This window comes from Streptopelia decaocto (assembly GCF_964273445.1).
Source record: "Streptopelia decaocto genome assembly, chromosome: 11".
Taxonomy (NCBI): Eukaryota; Metazoa; Chordata; class Aves; order Columbiformes; family Columbidae; genus Streptopelia; species Streptopelia decaocto.
In genome coordinates, this window is record NC_138666.1 from 10,013,809 (window position 1) to 10,034,521 (window position 20,713).

Consider the following 20,713-nt stretch of genomic DNA (forward strand, 5'->3'; position numbering starts at 1 on the left):
ACACTGGTGAAATACCATTGGTTTAGTGGAGTAATGGTGATTTATACTGGAAGATCTGCCAAATATGTATGAAGTATAACTTGTGAAAAATGGAAATATTTGGTGATGTATTGTGCAGATTGATTCGTAGACTGCATGTTATAAACCCTGGATTTCTATTAAGGTAATGTGATATACATAAGGAAAGTCGCATTTTAGTTATGAAAATAAAACTATATTTACATGTATATTAAATAGTTCAAGTTTAAGAAAAAGAATGGAGACCCTTCTAATAAGGTTCTGAAATACAGTGGCAGATTGCTGTTCTAACAGAGTATGAGTAAACCATGGATTCCCATTTGTACTGAAAATCATTAAAATGACGAACATTAAAACAAGTAAAATATCTGCCTTTCAGGAACCACTTCAGAACATGAACCAACAGCCAATTTGGAAAAACAACAACAAAGTTGTATTTGAATTTGGAGGAATGATTTGAAATATTAAATACAGAGAAGTGGAATAAAATAATCCCTATGGATATTAGCACTGGAATAAATGTGCTTTCTTTTCTCATACGGAAAGGTCCAAGGTTCTTCTTACTAAACAAATTTGTAGGACTATAATTAGAATGCAATCAACATTTACATATACAACATGTTTGGACCTGATAAATATCTTTATAATCACACACTGCATTTCATAATTTAGAGATCATAGGTAAGCTTGGGTCACCTTATAGCTTCTGCAATCCTAGTGCTTTCCTTTCTTCTGTCATTGGATAACCTGCCAATTAAATATGAGTAATCTAGGCCACTACAGAATACACTTCCCACTGCGCTGAGAAGTAAGAGTTTACTGTCATCAGCTGATGCATTGCACAATGCTCTCCGAACTTCCTTCATGATCTGTGGATAAAGAAAAGTAAACAATTCGACATGCATGCCGTTGCAATATCATTGCCCTACATTTACAAACCTTATTGATTTTGAGCGACTTAAATTTTCGGCACTATTAATACTTACATCAATGATAAATATTTATATAATTTTAATATACTTAGAATGAAAACACTCTGAGTTTACAAAGTATTTTGTATTTGGAAGTGCTTTGTAGATGCTTATTCAAAGAGTTTTTAGAACTTGGCTGTTCTTTGCTTATTCTGTGGGAAATTCTAGCTAGCTTAAGCTATTTGATTGCAATTTACTAATTCCAAATATCACTTTTTAATTTTCATAGTGTATATTCTGTGTACATCACTGTGTCCTCTGGAACAAAGTTATCACAACAATAGCCTGTTCACCTCAACAGGTTGTAACCAAAATGTGTAAAACCCACTTTTCAGTTCTTCAATTATTTTGGTTTATATGACTTGAACCAGAGCAAGGCAGGACAAGAAGACATCGTATACATCCACATGACAAATCTATTATTCATTTTTCAGTGGTCAGTGATGCTGTTAAAGTCTACAGAAATTAGAGCAAAAAAAGCCACTTGAGAGACATTTTTATACGCTGATTTACAACTGGATCAAGATATTAATTACACCATAAATCAAACTTAATCAAAATCTGTACAGAACTGAGCTGCTGATATTGTAAGAAAATGGCCTTTCATCTGAGCAGAATTGGTTTTCTAATGATTTTTAAAAGGAAAGATTATTTCATAAACTTCTGATGGGCAACTTGTTTGGTCACAATTCAGCGTAGCTGTGAGCTAGAAGTGATTTGGCCATTTGAGATTCTTCTATTTAGTGATTTGCTGCTCCTGAAGTCAGGCCATGATTTCATCTAGTGGGACACTTTCTGTGCTTAAACATACTCATGTGTCCAAGTACTTCACATACACAGGGTCTTGTTGAGTCCAGTTTTTCTCTTTTGCACTGGAAGATTTGCTGTTAGTGTAAACTTAGCTATAAGACAGGAAAGTGTGGTTGGGGGATTAAACATAGTTTCCACGTGACACACACACACAAAAGATTTTAAGCTTGGGGTTACTTTTGTTCACTGCTTTCCAAAAATTCTGTACCTCTCTGAAGTCCCTTATTTAAGAACTGTCCCTGAACACAGAGTTTTTTTTATACCATTCTAGGCAGCATTTTATTAGAAATCCTGAGGCTTGTGAGCCCAAGCTTGAACTCGTATATTCAAACCACACCGTGCGGTGGTACCTGTGTAAAAATGATTATTCCTGAGACTGGGACAGGAGAAGCAGGTGGTGAACTTTGGGATGCTTCATTTTTACATGTGCACTTCAAAGCGCCTGTAATACCGAGGATGTGACAGTGGGTGGAAGTGAAGTAATTAAGAGCTGCAGAATTTGGAAGCATATTTGAAATTCTTGTGCAGGTACAAAAATGTCATCAGTGATTTTACAAGAACTGTTTATTCGCAGAGTCTCAGGGGCCGTCTCAGCCCTCAGCTGGTAAAAGCACAGCAAACCCATGCATTTTGTAAAGGGGAAACAAGGGAAAAAGCCACCTAAAACCTCCATTCAAAGTTAAAAAAGAAACTTTAGAAGGTGGTAGATTTAAAAGAAGAAAAACCAACAACATATTTTTATTTTCCTAGTTCCATGTGAATGCCAGATTGTGCTACTAGTTTACTTCAAGTGTTCTCAAAATCTGCTCTTTCTTAGGGAGGATGTATAAGTAATATCAGAGAACACCACTCAAACATTTTTATGTGCAATGCTTTAAATATGGTGCCACGATAGGATGCTCCATTCAGCAGATTTCCTCACTGTTCTCCTTCCTCCAGTGCTATTTGTGTATGTACCAGCTCTTGGATGTCACCACTGCTGTCCCTCAAACGCATCATTACCCTTACAAAACTGGCTCTTTCATCTTGCCCCTCATTGATGTGGATGGCTAAAGCCATCTAAAAATATACTGAATTTTTGAGCAGCGATTATACTACTTGTAGGAAAAACCAATATTGTGCTATCACTGTTTTTTCGATGTTTTGGAAAGGGTGATACTAAAAGTTCATTATTAGGAATTAGCTTCTCCGATATAGTTGAAAATGGGAAGGCTTTGACAGCATCTTGGATGGTATTTTTGAGCAAGAGTGGAAACTGAGTTCCACCGCTCCACTAGTTTCTAGCAAAACCATATCAGAAACCAGGAAACCATAATGTATTGGTGTTTTCAGGCTCCAAAAAGTACTTTTTAAAAAAAATATCTATAAGCTTGTCATTAGCTTTACCATCAAAAGGTGCTCGGAGGCTCACTGGAATACACCAGTGCCAGCCAAGTCAGTTCCAACTCGCTTGTTTTGTGCACGATGCCTTGGCTGGTGCTGTCCCATGGTCACTTTGTCACCGGGGTTTCCTCACCAATCATCTGCATGTGAGGATTTCTCTGCAGATGTTTATAGGGTTATAGGAAAGCTACTAACAATAAAATAAAGACAAGAAGATGGCTCGTCTGTGGGGTTGCAGAACTGCATATTAAACTGCAGTATTGCCAACAACATAATCTTAGGTCAAGACTGCTGTCTTGTTTTGGGTACAAACTTCCATTTAATGGAAATATAGGGATACTACGTGTCTTTATTTACATTTCTTTGTCAGATTCCATATTGTTTTTCTCTCTTCTGTACTCCTTAAACCTTCTCTCATCTTGGCATAACTACAGCATTTGTCCATTTTACTTTCTGTAGTGGACAAGACCTAATATTACTATTTGCAGAGCTTCATAGCAGTATTCTCCAGTTCCATGCTTTTTTAAATTAGTTTTTTCATGGTCTTTCAGGTAACTTTCAATCGTGGGGACAGTATTCCTGTTCTAATGCATTGGATTAACATTTTGAGGAAGTATTTACAAAACAGTATGGGCCAGTATGATAATCTATCAGATTATAAATTTAGACCGGGCCTAAAGCTTCACTTACTGTTTTATTGGAAGTCAAATATATAATAAAATTATCACTTTTTCAAAAGTTGCTTATTGTTTTTAATCCTGTCAAGAAAATAAGCTGGTTATTTCTTTAACAGGACACCTTATATAGCGAAAAACCATAAAATGTTTAAAAAGTTCATTAAACTTCTAAGAGCTTATTTTAATGCCTTTCACTGGACACAGGAAATTTTAAAAGGCATTTGGTGCCCTTTGCGTTTTAATATTGCTTACATGCCGGGGAAATCAGAGAGCTGGAAATTTATCACCATAATTACACAAAGTATATTGAACAGAAGTCTCTTGTTCATATAAACAGATGTACTAGTTTAGAAGGTGAACTTCTTTGAATCTCTAAGGATTCACTGTTGATATTCTTAAAGGTAAATATTCTGTAAATATTACAGTAAACCAAAACCTTGAAGACCTTCAGTTGTTCTTAGAACCTCTTCCACTATTTCACCACTTTACACAAATACACTTTGTGTTCCTTACTGACTCTTTGTGCAAAAACATTTGGAGTCCTTTCTGTTTGATAAATAAAGGACTTAGGAACCTATATGGTGGTTTCAGGCAGAAGTCCTGGCCAAAACTTACCATTTCTTTGTATGAGAGCAAAAATACAGGTAACAGTAAACTTGTACCTGCCTCTTTTTTTTTTTCTTACTTTTTTTTTTCCCCCCTTCTCTTTTTTTTTTTTTAAAGTCAGGAAGGGTTGTAATTATGGAAAAGGGAAGGCAAACCAGCGCTGCAAAATGCAGCTGGGAGAACTTCAAACACTGTAATTCTCATGGCTAGAAATTTGAAACTCAGTTCTTTTGTATGAGAAGTGTACCTGAGGTAGTTCTATCTTCAATGGAAACATTAGCTGTTTAGGGTATGTTTTGCTTTTAATTCAGGGGAATATTCATTCCCAGCTCTATTAACAGTTTAAAGTAAAAACAGCAGATGGATCCATTTCATCTTAAGTTTGACACAGCATTTGGATCCTTGAGAAGTGCCGAGTTAAAATCGCAATATCATCATTGGAGAACCAACTTCAGAAGCAGCAAAAGACCCATGAGACAAAATGCCTTGATGGAATTTCTAATGTTGAAATATTTTACATATCTATTTTAGAAATGAATTTTAAAGTACCAAGCCTAAGCCACTGAAATAAAACCAAGCTGTGCCGTTTCATGACACTGGCTTGGAAGTTTTATAAGGCCTTGTAAAACGTAAGAAAGAATTTCTATAGTGCCCTCAACATTTTTGTAGAAAAAACTCCATTACTAGAGTGGCACTGAGCCAAGTTCAATCAGTGCAAATGCTGCTGGAAGGAGCATCGGCGCATTTCATACTAAAATCACCTGCACACACCCACAGGTGTGATGTGGTTCCCAAAACCATATGATGAAGATTCATGTAGACTTCTCTACGCTTTTCTTTTTCTTCCCTTTTTTTTTTTTGGTATAAATAAGTTCTTTGTTATTTTAATTAAGTTAGCATAAATAGCAGAGGCCAGTGGTTGAGCAAAACTACCAAATTTCATCTGAAGATAAAGCACAAAGGGAAGCAGGGCTGGTTGTTTAGGAGTGAGAGTGATTTTATATAAGCTTAATTTTATAATGACTGTGGGCAGTACACACCTTTTCTTTTTTTTCCTAACATAGAAGGTCGAGAATAACCAGACCACTATTTTAACCACACCAAGTAGACCTGCTCTGAGTTAATTAATCATTCACTATTTTGAAAACATAATTTACTGAATGTCTAATAAACGTTGACGTTAGTGTTTCTTTTGACAAAATGAAACACACTTTCTTCGTTTTGTAGGAATTTTGTGTTTGTACATTCTATTTTCACTGGTAATAAAAAGCATCAGAACTGTAAATGTTGTCAGCGTCCCTAAAACACTCTGTCAGCTTGTCTCACCTAGGGCTATGGGTGACAAACTGCGGGGACAAGGCAATCAACATATTCCTCCTTTCAGCGCTTTGGATTTTTGCTGTAATTGCCAGCGAGGATGTGGAATTGCCAATACTGGAGGTGCTGGGTTTTGTGGTGGGAATGGTCCTGGGCTGCATCCTGGGCCAATAGAAAGCAGCTGTTTGGTGTTCGCCAGCGAGCGCCTTCAGAGGGCGAGGGCTTTCAATTGCTCTCAGCCTGGATGAGTTTTAAACAGACAATCTCAACGTGGAGAACTCATTACCTTGATTAATTCCTGGTCTGTAAGGTATTTTTCAAAAATGTATTTAATGGTTTTCGAGTGAGCTTTAATAAAGGTTCTAGAAATAATCTATGCCAGTGATGCAAGAAGAGGATTATTATATACTTATCATCTCTTCTTACACAGGGTGGGCTACTGGCATATTGAAAATTTTTGAAGAATGAAACGGATTGGTTTGGCAGATCTGAAGAGCCTGAATTAATTCACTAGTTAGAGCATTTGAACGCTGATGTGGAACAGCACAGCCAGCAATGGAAAGGTACGTCTGTTCAGCCTGAACATTGTATGGCCTTGATTTCCCACTTTTTCAAGCCCTTGAGCTCTTCGTTTAAATTACCTGCAGTGTCAGTTGGTGGTGATTAATACATGGATGGAATGATGGATTTCATAGAATCACAGAATGGTTTGGGTTGGAAGGGACCTTTGAGATCAGCTGTTTCCACCCCCCTGCCCTGTCAGGGACACTTTCCACTGGACCAGGTTGCTCAGAGCCCCGTCCAGCCTGGCCTGGAACACTCCAGGGATGGGGCACCCACAGCTTCCCTGGGCAGCCTGTGCCAGGGCCTCTCATCACCCTCGTGGGGAAGAATTTCTTCCTTATGTCTAATCTAAATCTACTCTCAGTTTAAAGCCATTACCCCTTGTCCTGTCACTACGTGCCCTTGTAAAAAGTCCCTCTCCAGCTTTCCTGTAGGTCCCTTTTAGATATTAGGAGGCTGCTATAAGGTCTCCCTGGAGCCTTCTCTTCTCTAGGCTGAATGACCCCAACTCTCAACCTGTCCTCATAGCAGATGTGCTCCAGCCCTCTGATTATTTTTGTGGCGTCCTCTGGACTCACACCAACAGGTCCATGTCTGTCTTATGCTGGAGACCCCAGAGGTGGATTCAGCACTGCAGGTGGAGTCTCACCAGAGCACAGGAGAGGGGCAAAATCACCCCCCTCGACCTGCTGGCTCTGCTCTCCAGGACGCGCACCCTGGTGCCCGCAGGTACTGATGCCCCTTTTGTTCTGACATGGGGCAGGTACCGCTGGGCATCACCGTCCGCTGTGCTGGGGTCACAGGGAGGGGAAGGAAAAGCTGCTCAGCCCTGCAGTGACCCATATATGTACAATATATATGTACCATATATGTATACAGGTGTAGTACAAGCTACAAGTCCAAGTCTGACCTGAAGTGCATAATGTTTGGAACAAGGGAATTCATTAATATCATTTATATGTTGTACAACTTTATGAAATTCAGCTGAGAATAGAGGCCCTAATTGGTTCAGATTTCATAAATAAAGACTCATGAAGTGATTCAGAGAAAAAGCTATTAGGGATCAAGGTATAATTTTAAAATTACTGTCTCAGGATATAGCCTGAAATTCTCTGTATGCAACAACTGCAGCACTATTTAAATTAGTAAAGTGAAAAGAGACCAGATTTCTCCTAAGGATAGTAAATATCAGTAACTTGAACATGTGAAAAACTGCTTCACACAACTCCAGGCTGGAAATACTGACTCTACCATTCCTTTCTTTACTTCTAATTTTTTGTTTCAGACATGTAAGCTAAAAATTAATTTCCTTCACATTCTTTTTGATAGGAATCCCAAGCATGAAAAAGATATATCTGAACTCCATATTTCTTTCCTAAGATAATCAATTAGGAAAAAAAAATACATAAAATCCAGTTCCAGTGCAACGTTTCCAAGATAACATACACATTAGGATGGCTTTTCTGGCTTTTACGGCTACGTGCTTACCTCTGGGGTCAGTGCATTGTTATCTGAAGTCTGACTCGACAGCAAAATATGTGTGAAACCGTCTTCTTTCCGGACTACAATGTCCCTGAAGCGGCAGTTACTTTCGTTTTGACGCACGCTGTATCTTAGTCTCTTATCGAAGACATAATCTTTCTCCCCATCTAGTTTCCTTTTCACAGTGCTGTGTAGATTCAAGTTTCCATTGGCCAGAGAAGAACCTTTCAGATGGAAAGAATCAAAGCAGAATTATGTCTATACCTTCAAAGAAATGGAGTGATACTTTCTATTCGCTTAAACATAGCTTGGTATTTGCAATAGCCTTTGATAAATCAAAAATATGCCTGGCTAGTCAAATGTGGCCTCAAGCCATTGTTATTATTCTATATTCCAACATGCAGCACTTCTTGGAAGGTACCCAGCATTAGGAGAAAAAAGGGAACCATGACAGGAAAGATATCGTTCCTCCTTAAACAAATGAGAGAAATAGTACGTCACTTTAAAAAGGGAGATTATTCTGACACTGTGTATGAACTGTCAACTATTACTTTGCTTATGTTTGCAGTTCCTCGGTAATAGGCAATAGGTGAATATTGGTAACAATGCTGAGCTGGAATGTTGAAAATACCTTTACAAGACTTTTATGCAATATTCCTAATTACAGATGTTTCACACTATTGCTATTAAAAGTAAGGCAGAGACAGGTTGTTGAGGAACAGAGATTAAAGCTGCTCTGTTCATTGAAATAGCTTCCAAATCTGTTTTTTGTTTAAATAGACATGAGCCCACAATACACCATAGTTAAGAAAGGCCAAGAGCGAGCTGAATGAAAACACCTTTGTTCCATTTTTTACTCCTGCCAAAGATGACCTGTTCCAGCTTCTGGTGTCAAATAGGCAGCCAGTAAATTGGATGGTGAATTCATGAGAGTTCGCTCTCTAAACCCAAATCACTTACCCTCCTTTTGGATTACCATGGTTCAACTCAGTGTTTATGAAGGTAACGGAGCTAAGAGATACCATCTAAAGTATCACCTATATGATGCTGAATAAAGGATTTAACTAGTGCAGTGCAAACATGGACAAATTATATTAGATCATCAATTTGAAGAAAAATCATTTGAAGCCAGCAGAATTTGAAATTTGTTTTCTTGACAAGAATTATCCACAAGTGTAGAAATCACCATGTGCTTGAATTTTAAAAGTGATGAATAATTTCGTATGGCATCTTTCTTCTTTTTCATAAGGTTTTGCTACTGCATATATTTTGACATCTATTCTTACAAACAAAAGTCAACTTGTGAAATTACTAATGGAAAACTAATAGCGTTGGGAATAATATGCTGAAACAAATTAATTATTTGACTGAGGCAGATGTTTAAATATTGCTTTTTTATCTATTCAATCCTTACTATGTTGCTTCACTCAGCAATAAGCTACTAAGATGTGAAATCTCCCCCAAAAGTGTAAAGAACTTATAAAATAAGAGGCAAAAATGACCACTCAATGGAAGATGTGTCAGACTAACTGTACTGATGATCTACCTAGTGTTGAAGAATATGCCACATCTGTTTTAAATACAGATGGTAAGTGAATGCTAGAAGATTAATTCACACAAATAATCCAGCTCAACAAAAAGCCTCACAGTAATGATTTTATTTTGATTTTTTGTTGTATTCTTCTTTGTTTGAGTAATATATTCAGTTCGTAAATTAAATATATGAGTAAGAAACTATAGATCTTATAAAATATTTTAACTATCTGCACGCCAGCTGACAGAAATTTAACCAGAGGAAAGATCTAAATTAAATATGAGAGAAGCATAAACGGAGAAGTGTCATTTCCAATAATGGGTGATTAACAGAACACCACATAGTGAGTAAATTGTTGTTTCAGTGCATACTGTGTATCCCTGTAATCTTGCTTAATCTTATAAACTGGAGGAAATGATCAGCAAAATCCAAAGACAACACTCAAGTGAAAGCGGGACAATGGACCACGTCTATCGCACGGATGTGCTGGAGGTACCGAGGCTTTGCTCTGGAGCCACCAAAGCCTCCAGGCTGTCCCTGCATGCATGTTAATAGTTGGCACCTGCTCCATGCACACAGGGTAACAGCACCTTCCTCCGTCAGGATGAAAAATGACTGTGCCATAGGAAAAAAGAGGCATTCTCAAAGCAATCTAAGGAACTTCCTTAGCAAACTAAGGAAGCTTTAGTTACTTCTGAATGTGGTTTACTGGCTTGCTAGTATTTGATGCTCAGTCTAAGTACAAAGAGAAAACAGAACAGCAGGATATATTCCTTCCTTTAGTGGGAGTTTAATTATTACCTTGTTTTTAATCAGCAGTAGAACTTACAGAATACCTAAACCACACTGATATTTAGAAGTTTCAATATTCTTTAAGGGAACTTCAGGTACCACTGGTGCATCTAGTAATCCTCCTCCAGGAACAGCAGGAAGGATGCTATTTAAGGAGAAAATGCAAGCTCGGCCACTTTCTGTGGTCCTTTCCCCTGGTGTCATCCCTAAGTGTTGTATAGCAACATAAGGGGATTCATCCTTCCAGTTTCCTTCAATATTTACTTGTGGACTTTTTCTTGGATTTCTCTAATCCCCTTTTGAGCCTGTTGATGCTGTCTGTCTCCACAGCCTCCTGTGGTATGAGTTTGCAAAGTTGTGTAGCCACTACAGAGAGAAGAATTTTCTTTCATCTGTTGTGCTTTTATCTGATGTTCTACCAGTTTCAGTGAGTGGTCCCTAGTTCTGCTATTGAGGGATTTTGTGAACAACAGTTCTGCATTTACTTCATCTGAGACCTTGATGATTTTGTAAACTTTGATCATATTCACCCTCAGCCTCCCCCTCTCCTAACTGGAGCCTCTTTTATGCTTGTAATCCTCTTCATTTGAGTTGCCTGTCCCTGTCTCTTCTCTGCTACTCCGCTCCTGTCAAAGGGGGTAACATGTAATGATGTTACTGATGCTACGGTTGGTACTAGAAAGTGCTTGAAGACTCCAGATTGAGACTGAGACCGAGACTGGGGCTCCATTACACTGGGCATTGCAGAAAACACGTTAGAAATTTATAGTCTAAAAAGATGAGGCAAAGAGTAGAAGAGGAAAGAGAAAAGATCACAATGAGCCTCATATCACTCAACACTTCAGAGGACTTGGATCTTGCCATCTCCCTCCACTGGCAGAGAACACCTCGAGCTGCCGTTATTTTCAGATATATCTCAGCATTTCATCGCAGTGAGTTTAGTGGTGCGGCCTCTGTGCCACCACCCTCCGTATAGTCCTTGTGCTGGAACTCCAGGCAGGTGGGTCACGTTACTGTGAACTGTTCTGGCTGGTAACTCACCCTGCAAAACTGTGGTTTGTTTTCAAACAGACGAGGTTCACCTTGTGGCCTCAGGAGTTCTAAAACAGGGAGCGGGATGGGAATAACGATCAGGATATGAAGGGATGGAGGGCTAGGCCGTTCCTTTCGCCAGCAGCATGCAGCGGTGCTGAATGGAAAGGAGCGTGGAGCCAGGGCTTTAATTTTTCTAGGTGAAAGAAACCATGCTCCTTACTCTCTCTGGCAAGAGGGCTTGGCATTCCTCAGTCCTCCCAATAGCTTTTCTGTGTCTCCTTTCCGTCTTTCTTGTGGGTAATGGTAAATACTGTACATACTTAAAAGCAGTGCTCTGTTGATAATTTACTAATAGTTTCAGACTTCTCCAACTAAGGGAGCATCTGTAAGATATCTAAAAGCAATGAGTTTTTATCCAAACTGAGAAAGCAAACATATTTGGTTGTCTTTTACTGCCAGTATTGCTCCAGAATAAATAAAACAGAACAAGCTAAAACAGCAAGAGGAAGCAGTGACTAAGTTCACAGAGAGTATTTAAATTAAGGGCACCATAAGAATACAAAGATTTTTGTAATGGAGAAAAACAGTGGTTAGTGATACATGACAAGCAAAAACCCTTCAGCAGATGGTACAGAAATAGAGCAATGTAGAAAAGGGAAAGAGAAAATTAAAAGGGGATATTTTTTGATGCTGTCAAGAAACTTGACAAAACAATCACTCTCAATTACAATATCTGGAGAGAAACAGAAATGTGGTAACAGAAGACAACTAATATCAACCGAAAGAACGGTACTGTTAGCTCCTAGGGAGCATCAGTGGATGTTCTCCTGCAGAGTTTGTCAACATTTTCCAATTTGCAAACCCTTAGAAAGCTGACAGTTAAGATGACTCTGCTCTCCTTATTATGGGATGTGTAGAAGGTAGGAAAGAGGTTTGGATAAGAAAGGTGCGTCCCAACTTCAGCAAGGTTCCAGGCCTTTACTAGGGTGCATAAATGATTTTGTACATACATCTGTATGAATACAGCCATCTTTCTGGGGTAAATAGCTTACTGGTGAGAGTTTTATCTATAGGTTGAGCAGGAAACATTTGTACCCAAGTGGTACAAATGTGGTACACAAAACCAAACACACTGGTGGAAGTCCATTCAAGGAGTCAACAAAAATTAGTTTTCCAATAGCTATTATTTGTTTCAACATAACTTGGATACCACAGACAAACAGAATAGGTGTTTTCTGATTAGTTATAGGATATAAATTACTCATTGTATTTCTTGGCTTGACATGCTGGTAGTTGAACCTTGGTATATATGAAAGAACACTGGTTCAAGTTGATGGGTTTTGGAGGCCTCAACCGCAGGCCAACGCTGGTAGCAGAGCTGGGCCTACCGCTGGGTTTTCAAATTGTGGTGAATTTTTGAGCTTTCCAAATCTAGGCTTCAAGGCCAACTTAAAATGTCTATATACATTTTACGTATGCTCTTCCACTTAGCTGTGAAATGAGTCTGACATTCATTCGGGCTCCAGTCTCAAAGCTGACACAAATCTTTACTTCATCGGATTCTGCACAGGCTGCCTGGGAGCCAAACCTGGGTCCCCCAGCCTCCCTCGTTGTTCTGCATAGAGTGTGTGGCAGCCCTGGCAGCGCTGATGGGACACGCTGGGCTTTCAGCTTCCAGACGCGATGGCAGACGGCCTGAAACCTCTGGCACAGCTGGCAGCCTCACAGCCGAACGCGGGAGTCCTGCCAAGCAGCCGCCACATTGCTCCCGGTCTCGAGGGACAAAGACTTGGCATCTTGGCTTAGATTTGGAGAAAGTTTTGAAACCCAAGATGCCTGGAACAAAACTTCTGTTATTCAACAAACAGGCGTTTTTCTCTGAAACTTTCTTCTTTTGGAATTTGTAAAATTTCAGATTGGTTTTAGTGGACATCTGTCTGTTTTAAAATGAGTTTGTGATGCTAACAGGCCACAGGGCAGAATCACACTGGCATCTTCTGTGCTCCTTCCCTGTGAGTGTAGATTCTGAGGGAGTTCAGTAAACTGTTGGGCTTGTTGAAGAGTAGTGCGAGTTTCTTCAATTTGACATTTCAAATGATGCAAAATCCTGTAGCAGGAAATGTGACTTCTCTCAAGCTAGTAGGGCAATAGTAGAAAAAAGCTAGTATTTTTATTTTGGCCTTTCTTCACCAGTTTCTGTCTGCTCTTACTTTGGCAGACTGTTCTCTCCTCTTTGTGTCTGCACTATGCACGTGCTGGGTTATCACAAAGCAAGACCGGAGGGATTTCTGACCTTGGAAGTGCTGCTGAGTGTGGGATTTTCAGATGAGAACCAGGCAGAGATTTAAAGATCTCTTGCTTTTTCCTACAGGGAGGTCAGAATGCAAGGGAGGAAGGAGAACAAAGTACGTGAGTGATGGATTTGGAGAATGCAAAAACCATCAGAAAGAAATGTTTTTAAGGAGCTGCACACATCAGTGTCCAGGCCAGGAGCCCTCTGGTCATGGCAGAACACCCGGCTGCTTCTGAAAAAAGGGGGGTGGTGGATGCCATTTATTAGCTCCTGTGGGGACAAATGGAAGGTTCGTTTGACCTTTCTTTGTAGCCATTTATTTCTTCATTAAAAAAAGAAGGCAGTAAAATATGGGAATTAATGCATTCCTAAAGACGCGTTTTGCGTCAGAACTTCCCCAATGAATAACATAAAACAAATGATTAAAAAAAAATCATTAGAAACAGCAAGAAATCAAAGAAAAAAATCTTTATGCTTATCTGTAATGAGATTTGAAGCAGGTAACTTTTTAAGCAGTCTCCTGTGAGCTCCAACTCATCAAAATACAAAAGCCTGCACTCTCAGTTTTAAGTGTCATTAACATCATTGGGGCTACTTACGCATTTAAAGCTGACCACACATTTTGCTGGTTTGGGAGCCTGTAACAAGATATTTGATGGCTGGATTGGAAGGTCCCAGCAGTTGCAGGAGGCACCAGACTGGGCAAGGTCAGTTCTGCTTCCCAAATCAAGGTGCATTTGCTGGGTTGCCAGTAGGGTGGAAAATGGGAAGCGGGGGGATATAATTGACGTTGACTTTTGAAAAGTTTTTGGCAGGGCAATTCACAAGAAGCCGTTAAGGAAATGAGTGCTATCATGGGCTACAGAAAGTGGCTAATAAAAATAAATAATTGGAACAAATGGTTACTTTTCATCATGTCAAGTGACTAGTAGTTGGCTGCCCCAAGGACCTGCAGAAGGATTAGTTTATTTAATGTACGTATTAATGAACTGGGAAGAGAAGTATGAGAGGAAAATTTGAAAGGAATACAAAATAAGTAGAGTAAAAACTAGGAAAGATTTTGAAGAGCTTCACTGAGTCATAAGAAAAAGATGAATTGGCAACAGTAAAGCAGATTAAATGCATAATGAAAGGAATCATACATATAGCTGTGTTCTAAATTAACTGTAACCAGCAAGGAAAAAAACCTGAGAGCAACTGTGTATTACTCAATGAAAACCTTTATGCAGTGTGTAACAGCAGAAAAAATAATACTCAAAAGGTTGTATCGCCACTCTATCAGTAAGCAGTAGGAAATCATTTGGAAAGCTCCTGCTGTTTTTAAAAGGTATTAAAAAGAACACCCCACACACCGAATGCACAAGAGGATACTGAAAACTACCAAGAATCTTGGAAGACTTCCACGTGGTAGGAAGGCTTAAAAGGATGGGGCTGCCAACAGGTTGACAGGACGTCTTAGTGTTTTTCCTTTCATATAAGGACAAGAGCTTATTCAATGAAAGTAAAGGTCAAAACCCCCCACACAAAACACCAGACCCAAAAACCTGCTGAAATAAAATGTGCATCTCACTGTTAGCTCCTGGAAATTACTGCCACAAAGCACCATTGCAGCTTTAAGTTTGGTAAGATTCAAGAAAAAAAAGATTGGACACATATTGATAATGAGAAGCTACTTAGTTGCATTAAACTGAATAGTGTTTTATAGAGAACATAAACCTTTATTCTTTAGAACTACGCCAGGCAGTGACTATGGGGATTAGGAATAAATTTCTCCTGTATCTTCTTGTTCACGTCAAGGCTGTTTGTACCTTCCCATAAAGCATGTCCTGTGACTTTTGATGTATCCAGCCACTGGCAGAGACAAGGACCTGCCAGTTCTGAGTACTCCTGAGTATGACTGGCATTAGTACTGAGGAACTGGAATGTTATTCAGACATACCAGATACTTTAGCAAGCGTGGTATTAATTACGTTTCTAAAATAATCTGGATCTTTCTAGACCACTGGGTCTGTGCACACATAACTGAGAAGTGATTTGTTACCTGGTGATGTATCATCCATACCTCCTTTGTCATTCCCGCTCCATGCCTGGTCACCATTTCCCCACAAGAACTTTACGCTGCGCAGGTGTGTAACAACACCCACACCGCTTTGTGTTCCTCCATGGGAAATGGAAGGAGAAAAGCCAACTGATAAGGAAATGGTATAATATACGGTGAAAGAACATGATACCTGTTTATGTGCCTCTCACCATATCACTTTTGTAGCATAACAATGATTTTTCCATGAGGGGACTCTCTGTTTGCCATTGCTGCAATTAACCCCCCGCCCCCAAGACCGTAGTTGTTTAAATCACATACCAATTCCATTCACAACTGGTGAATCGTTATTAACTTCCAACACGCTGGGCAAATTTTGTTCTCCGTCGTGATCATTTAAATCCATGTTTTGCTGTTGTGAGCCATTCCCAAAATGTCTAGAATCTTTATCATGACTGCCATCTCCATTCTGCAGCCCATTATGTGGCTTTTTCAGTGGCATGATCTGTAAACCGCTGGGAGTAGTTCGGTAAGTCACAGTTTTAGCAGCCCTGTCATTAGCAGATGCTGGCTTTGCTGCGTATCCTCTTTTCTGTTTTTGAAGAGATGGATTAATTCTCTTCCTTTTGTGTGTTGACCCTTTAGACTTCCCGGATTCAGAAGGTCTATGTGGGATTTTCTCAACAGATGATCCACGGCTTTCCCGTAAAAATTTGGGAGCGCTGGCCTGTTTCCCATGCCTCGATCGCTTTTCTCTAGTAACATGTAGTCCATTGAACTCATCAATAAATTCCTCACAATGTAGGAGGTGATGTTCAGGTTCCCAGGTGTCTTCATTGCTTCCGTAGCCTTTCCACCTGATGAGATATTCCCATTTTCCCTTCTTGTTCTTCCTTTTGTCTACAATCCTCTCTACCTAGAAGAAGAAAACAAAAATTAGAAAGAAAAACAGTTTGGTCATGATGTTCTTCATTTGTAGCTAGGAAGGCCTCCCTGATGCTGTAAAGGTGCCTTAGTATTCAGGAGATTCTCCTAAAATACAGTGTCTAAAAGATGAACTGACTCTGACATGGAAATTTACCCAGGCTAGCCAAAATGTAGCAACCGATTTCACAGATTTAAATGCACCTTGATTTGAAGGACGCACCCAACACTCCATTCCCGTTGGATCCTACAGAGACCACGCTGACTGCAACTGTACATTCATAGAAATCTTGGTGGGTTCCCCAAAGTAGTCTAAATGTAATTAGCAACTGAACATTATACTTCTGTCTCCATTCATTTACACAGGAACTGTGCTCAGACGTGTGTGGCCGAGTCCTGGTGGACACTCTTCCTCCAGCTCCAGCACATTCCACTGCAGCATCCCAAACAGCTCGTTCCCGTGCTCTGTCTTATCAAATATCCGCCCAGAACCACCACAGAGGCAAAGCAAAGCACCAGCTTGACTATGAATTTAGCACAGTCCCCTTCAGGATTGCTCAGTGTGGCGAAACAATTAACTGAAGCTCAGCCCAGGCAACTTTGAGATCATTTGTCTCAAAAGAGGAAAACTACTCAAAAAAATGAACTGGCATTTTTTCCCCCCTCATTTGGGATGTGTGGCTTTCAACTGTCAAACTAATAGACTTATTATGGTCTTGTTGAATTTATAGAGAGCAGCTGTCCAAATTATCCCTGGCTTTAAAATATTTCTCATCCTCCTATTTGGGACTGGCCAGAAGACTGTACGTCGAACCCTGGAACGCTGCAGTGGCCTATGGGTTGTCTGTGGATTTGTTACTTTAATTACTGCAGCTCACTATAACAAGGAGCAAAATATATATGTTTGTGTCCTGCGGAAAAAATTAAATTGCTGCAGAACTCAGCGGACCACAGCTATCATTACTGTAGAGGATCTGGTTTAGAGCTATTCCGTGTGTACTAGCTAAACAATACGGGCATTCCCTTCCCTTTTTAATGCCGGAGTTTGCACTTGGAACGCAAATTCTGTGTCAGGTTGATGATGCCTCTGAGTAGCTTCTGCCTTTCTTTCAAGGGATTTCACCAACTGCATGGGGAGGAACCTCAGAAAGGATGGACAAAGACCTTCCTGTTGTCACAGTTGCATGCAGAAAGTATCTCTTCAGCCTCACCTTTTCTCACTCGTGCACTTCATCTTTAAATTTAAAACTCTACTGATTTCTCAGGTTCATGTTGTTGCTCTCTTACAGGGAGCAAAAGTGAAGGGAAGAGGTTTCTTGGAGAGCATTTTTAATATGGAAAACACTCAAGTATTTTGGTGATGAGGCATTATGCATTTCAATTAAGAGCCTAAAAGAAGAAAACATGAGTGGTCTTTGTTTCTGGGAAACAAAATACTGGCAATGGAGAATGTGATTAACCAGTTCAACACATCATGAAGGGAGAATAAAAGTGTTTATGAAATTGAGTCAAATTTAATAAATAGTTTCAGAAAAAATATTCAGAAAGCAAATATATTTGGGAAAGACTAAACATTTCATTACAGCATTTTCAGAACAAAGCTATTGATGTTTAACTTCCAATTTAACTAACAAAACTAAAATAAAGAGGAACTAAATAAACCAAAGACAAAATATTTTGTCTCTAGTCAACCCCCTTCTCAGTTGATTGTTTTGCTGGGGAGAAAATGAAAAAAAAAAGTGGGTTGATCCAAAATTCGTTGTTTTCCTTGAGCTTTTGGTTCAGCCATCATTCCCATTGGTTTGACTAATGATGCATAAAAAGTCTGAGCAGACATTTTTCTTGTCCTCACTGTTCACCACCGAATGCATCTGAGGGCAGCACCGACATACCCGACCCCTCAACATGGTCCCTTTCCTTCCCGGGTTTTAAGTTCTTCATTGGTATTTATCCCCTTCAGAGTGCCATTGTGTTCTTGCACTGCGTACAGTGAAGTGCTTCAGTGGAGGCAGAAATATCAGGTCTTTGCCCACGCCTGGTACTTTCTGACCCATTTTTCTTCTATTCACAGTCCACAGTAATAACAAACATCACTATTTTTTTATGATGTGTATTTGTTTTAACAGGTTGTATATAAAGTTATAATCTTGCTGCATTTACTTCAGGTTTCACAAATTCATATGAGTTTTCTTAATGAGAAATAATTCTGTGACAGCAAGTGATTAATGGTAATAATACTTCCATTCCTTCCCTAGAGTAAGCCACACACAATTATGAGCATATGCAGAAAACATCTACGGCTTCGATGTCTGATTTTCCATTTTCCCCCTCAGTTCTGTGTTTAATGAAAACTGAATAACATCTTCCCAAAAGTCACCTTGGTACTTACAGTTTGGCAAATCCTTGAATTCAGTATACTTGGGTTGGAAAACTAAGTAGTTAAATCTAATACAACTGAAATGACTGCAAACAAAGTTTGCAAGGGTATCACAGTTAAGACAGCGCTAGAAGTGACATAGACCATGACTTGCCTGGACTCACTCTGTCTCTCTTCCTGCCCCAGCTAATTCCGGATGAATTGAGGTGCTGATATCTTACTATATAAATATGTTTAAAGAGAAAAAATAGAACAAGACCACGGCATCTGTGCAAATGCATTTGCAACGCTCGTTTCAGCTTCCAGCCAGCCTTAAACCTAGCGCTATACACAGCTGCACAAACTAGGATGAAAGTCATAAATTAAACCTTTAAAAGTTTGCATTCTAAACGTAATGTGAAATTTAAAAAATACTAATTGATTACAGTACAAATATGTAGAGTTTCATAAATGTAAGTGTTGTGAGCTGGCGATCAAGTGCTTATGTCTGTAGAGTAAAACACCTTCCAGGAGATCAATAAACTTACAGAAAAATTTGGAAAATTGCCTATCTACTTAGTGACTTCCAAAAGAAAAACATGTCATCTCCTCTTCTTTGACCACACATATCTATGTAAACTATTTCAGCTGTAGTGTGTGATGCTCAGATGGTCTCTGTTAGTGCCCAGCACAGAAGAGCACACCAAGTCCATGACATGCACGAGAAAAACTGCTTTTCATTACTATAAATTACAGGACTTGTACTGCTTTATGTGTTTTTCCACTGGAGGTCTTTGTCCCATGTTGTGCCTCAGGGTGTTGAAGGGTATTTGAAGAAAGTACCAAGGAAAGAAAGACAGTAAGATTTCTGAGGGAGATAAAGGTCATCGGATTCAACATGTTTGTCTCTTAAAAATTCATTATTGCCCTATCTTCCTCCTTTTTGTTGCATTTGCTTTAAGAAATAATGTATTTAATTAGTGGTAAATCGCTTGCTTGCATTTGTAACTTGTATTTGTATTTAATTTCTCAATATTTGGTCACTGGAGCATTTGTTCCAGATGTACGAAAAATGTGGCACCGTATCTTGTGCAGCAGTCAGTGTTCACGTTAGAAAAGTAATAGTGGAATGGATGCTGGGACTCTCTTCGGAATCTGACCCGCAGTTTAAAACCAGAGTAGATCCAATCAATGTGCCAGCTCTGAAACCCCCCTGGGAGTAAATTTGTTAGTCACCTGAAAGGTCAAAATGAAAGCGAAAGGGCTAGATAGTCATAAAAATGAAGGGGAAGACATTCCTCATCTGCGTTATTCACCGGCAGAACGTCAAAGGACATCTTCCCGGGAAGTTCAGCCAACACCCTGTTAATATCAAGAAGACACTGCTTTGTATTCAGTTCCTTTTTTCTCTTTTTAAGCATATGGATTTTTAATTTTTGGCAATGTTCTCAGAATCAGAAGAGGTGTTAAGCTTCCTAGGGAAATCCTGAAAGTTCTGCATTTTCGCTGTCATCAAGCTCATGTTACACATGGTTGCAAACCACTGCGTTGAGTATACGTGTCCTCCAACACATACGTATGAAGACTTAGGACAGACCAAATAAATGCTGTAAAAGCTCCTGCTGCTCCCTGTACATAAACCTACAACTTCGATCTTCCCCTCCTGACGCATAGTAACACCGTGGAGGATCCGGCTACGTGATCCCACGTTGTGGGTTTATAAAAGCAGAAATGCACCGCAAGTCAGATGTATGTTACAGTAGTGAAGTGGCAATTAGAAGTTACTGCTAAAAGTGGTATTTTCACATTCCTAGGACTTTTGTGGACCCAGCATTTTGCCTGCTTAAGTATATTCTCTTAGTTACCTTCCCCGGCATGCAGGTGTTTTAAAGAAATGGAAAGATCAGCCTTGC

The 20,713-nt window shown here is 39.5% G+C and overlaps 1 protein-coding gene and 1 long non-coding RNA gene across 4 annotated transcripts in view; one reads left to right on the plus strand and one right to left on the minus strand.

Moving 5' to 3' along the window:
• LOC309444564 overlaps positions 1–20,713 on the plus strand; it is a 92,226-nt gene that overhangs the window by 50,493 nt on the left and 21,020 nt on the right. The window contains exon 2 of the long non-coding RNA XR_014185081.1: positions 6,213–6,345. This is a non-coding gene — a long non-coding RNA (uncharacterized lncRNA). The remainder of the gene's footprint in view (positions 1–6,212; positions 6,346–20,713) is intronic.
• CDYL2 (chromodomain Y like 2) overlaps positions 1–20,713 on the minus strand; it is a 59,880-nt gene that overhangs the window by 11,682 nt on the left and 27,485 nt on the right. Inside the window, exons 2-4 of one of the 3 annotated variants that reach the window (XM_082062494.1) lie at positions 15,842–16,432; positions 7,835–8,052; positions 715–887 (exon numbers count right to left, since the gene is read on the minus strand). In XM_082062494.1, coding sequence (XP_081918620.1) covers positions 715–887; positions 7,835–8,052; positions 15,842–16,432 — 982 coding nt within the window. Of the gene's footprint in view, positions 1–714; positions 888–7,834; positions 8,053–15,841; positions 16,437–20,713 lie in introns of all 3 variants that reach the window. The other 2 variants (XM_082062496.1, XM_082062495.1) reach the window with 2 other exon arrangements.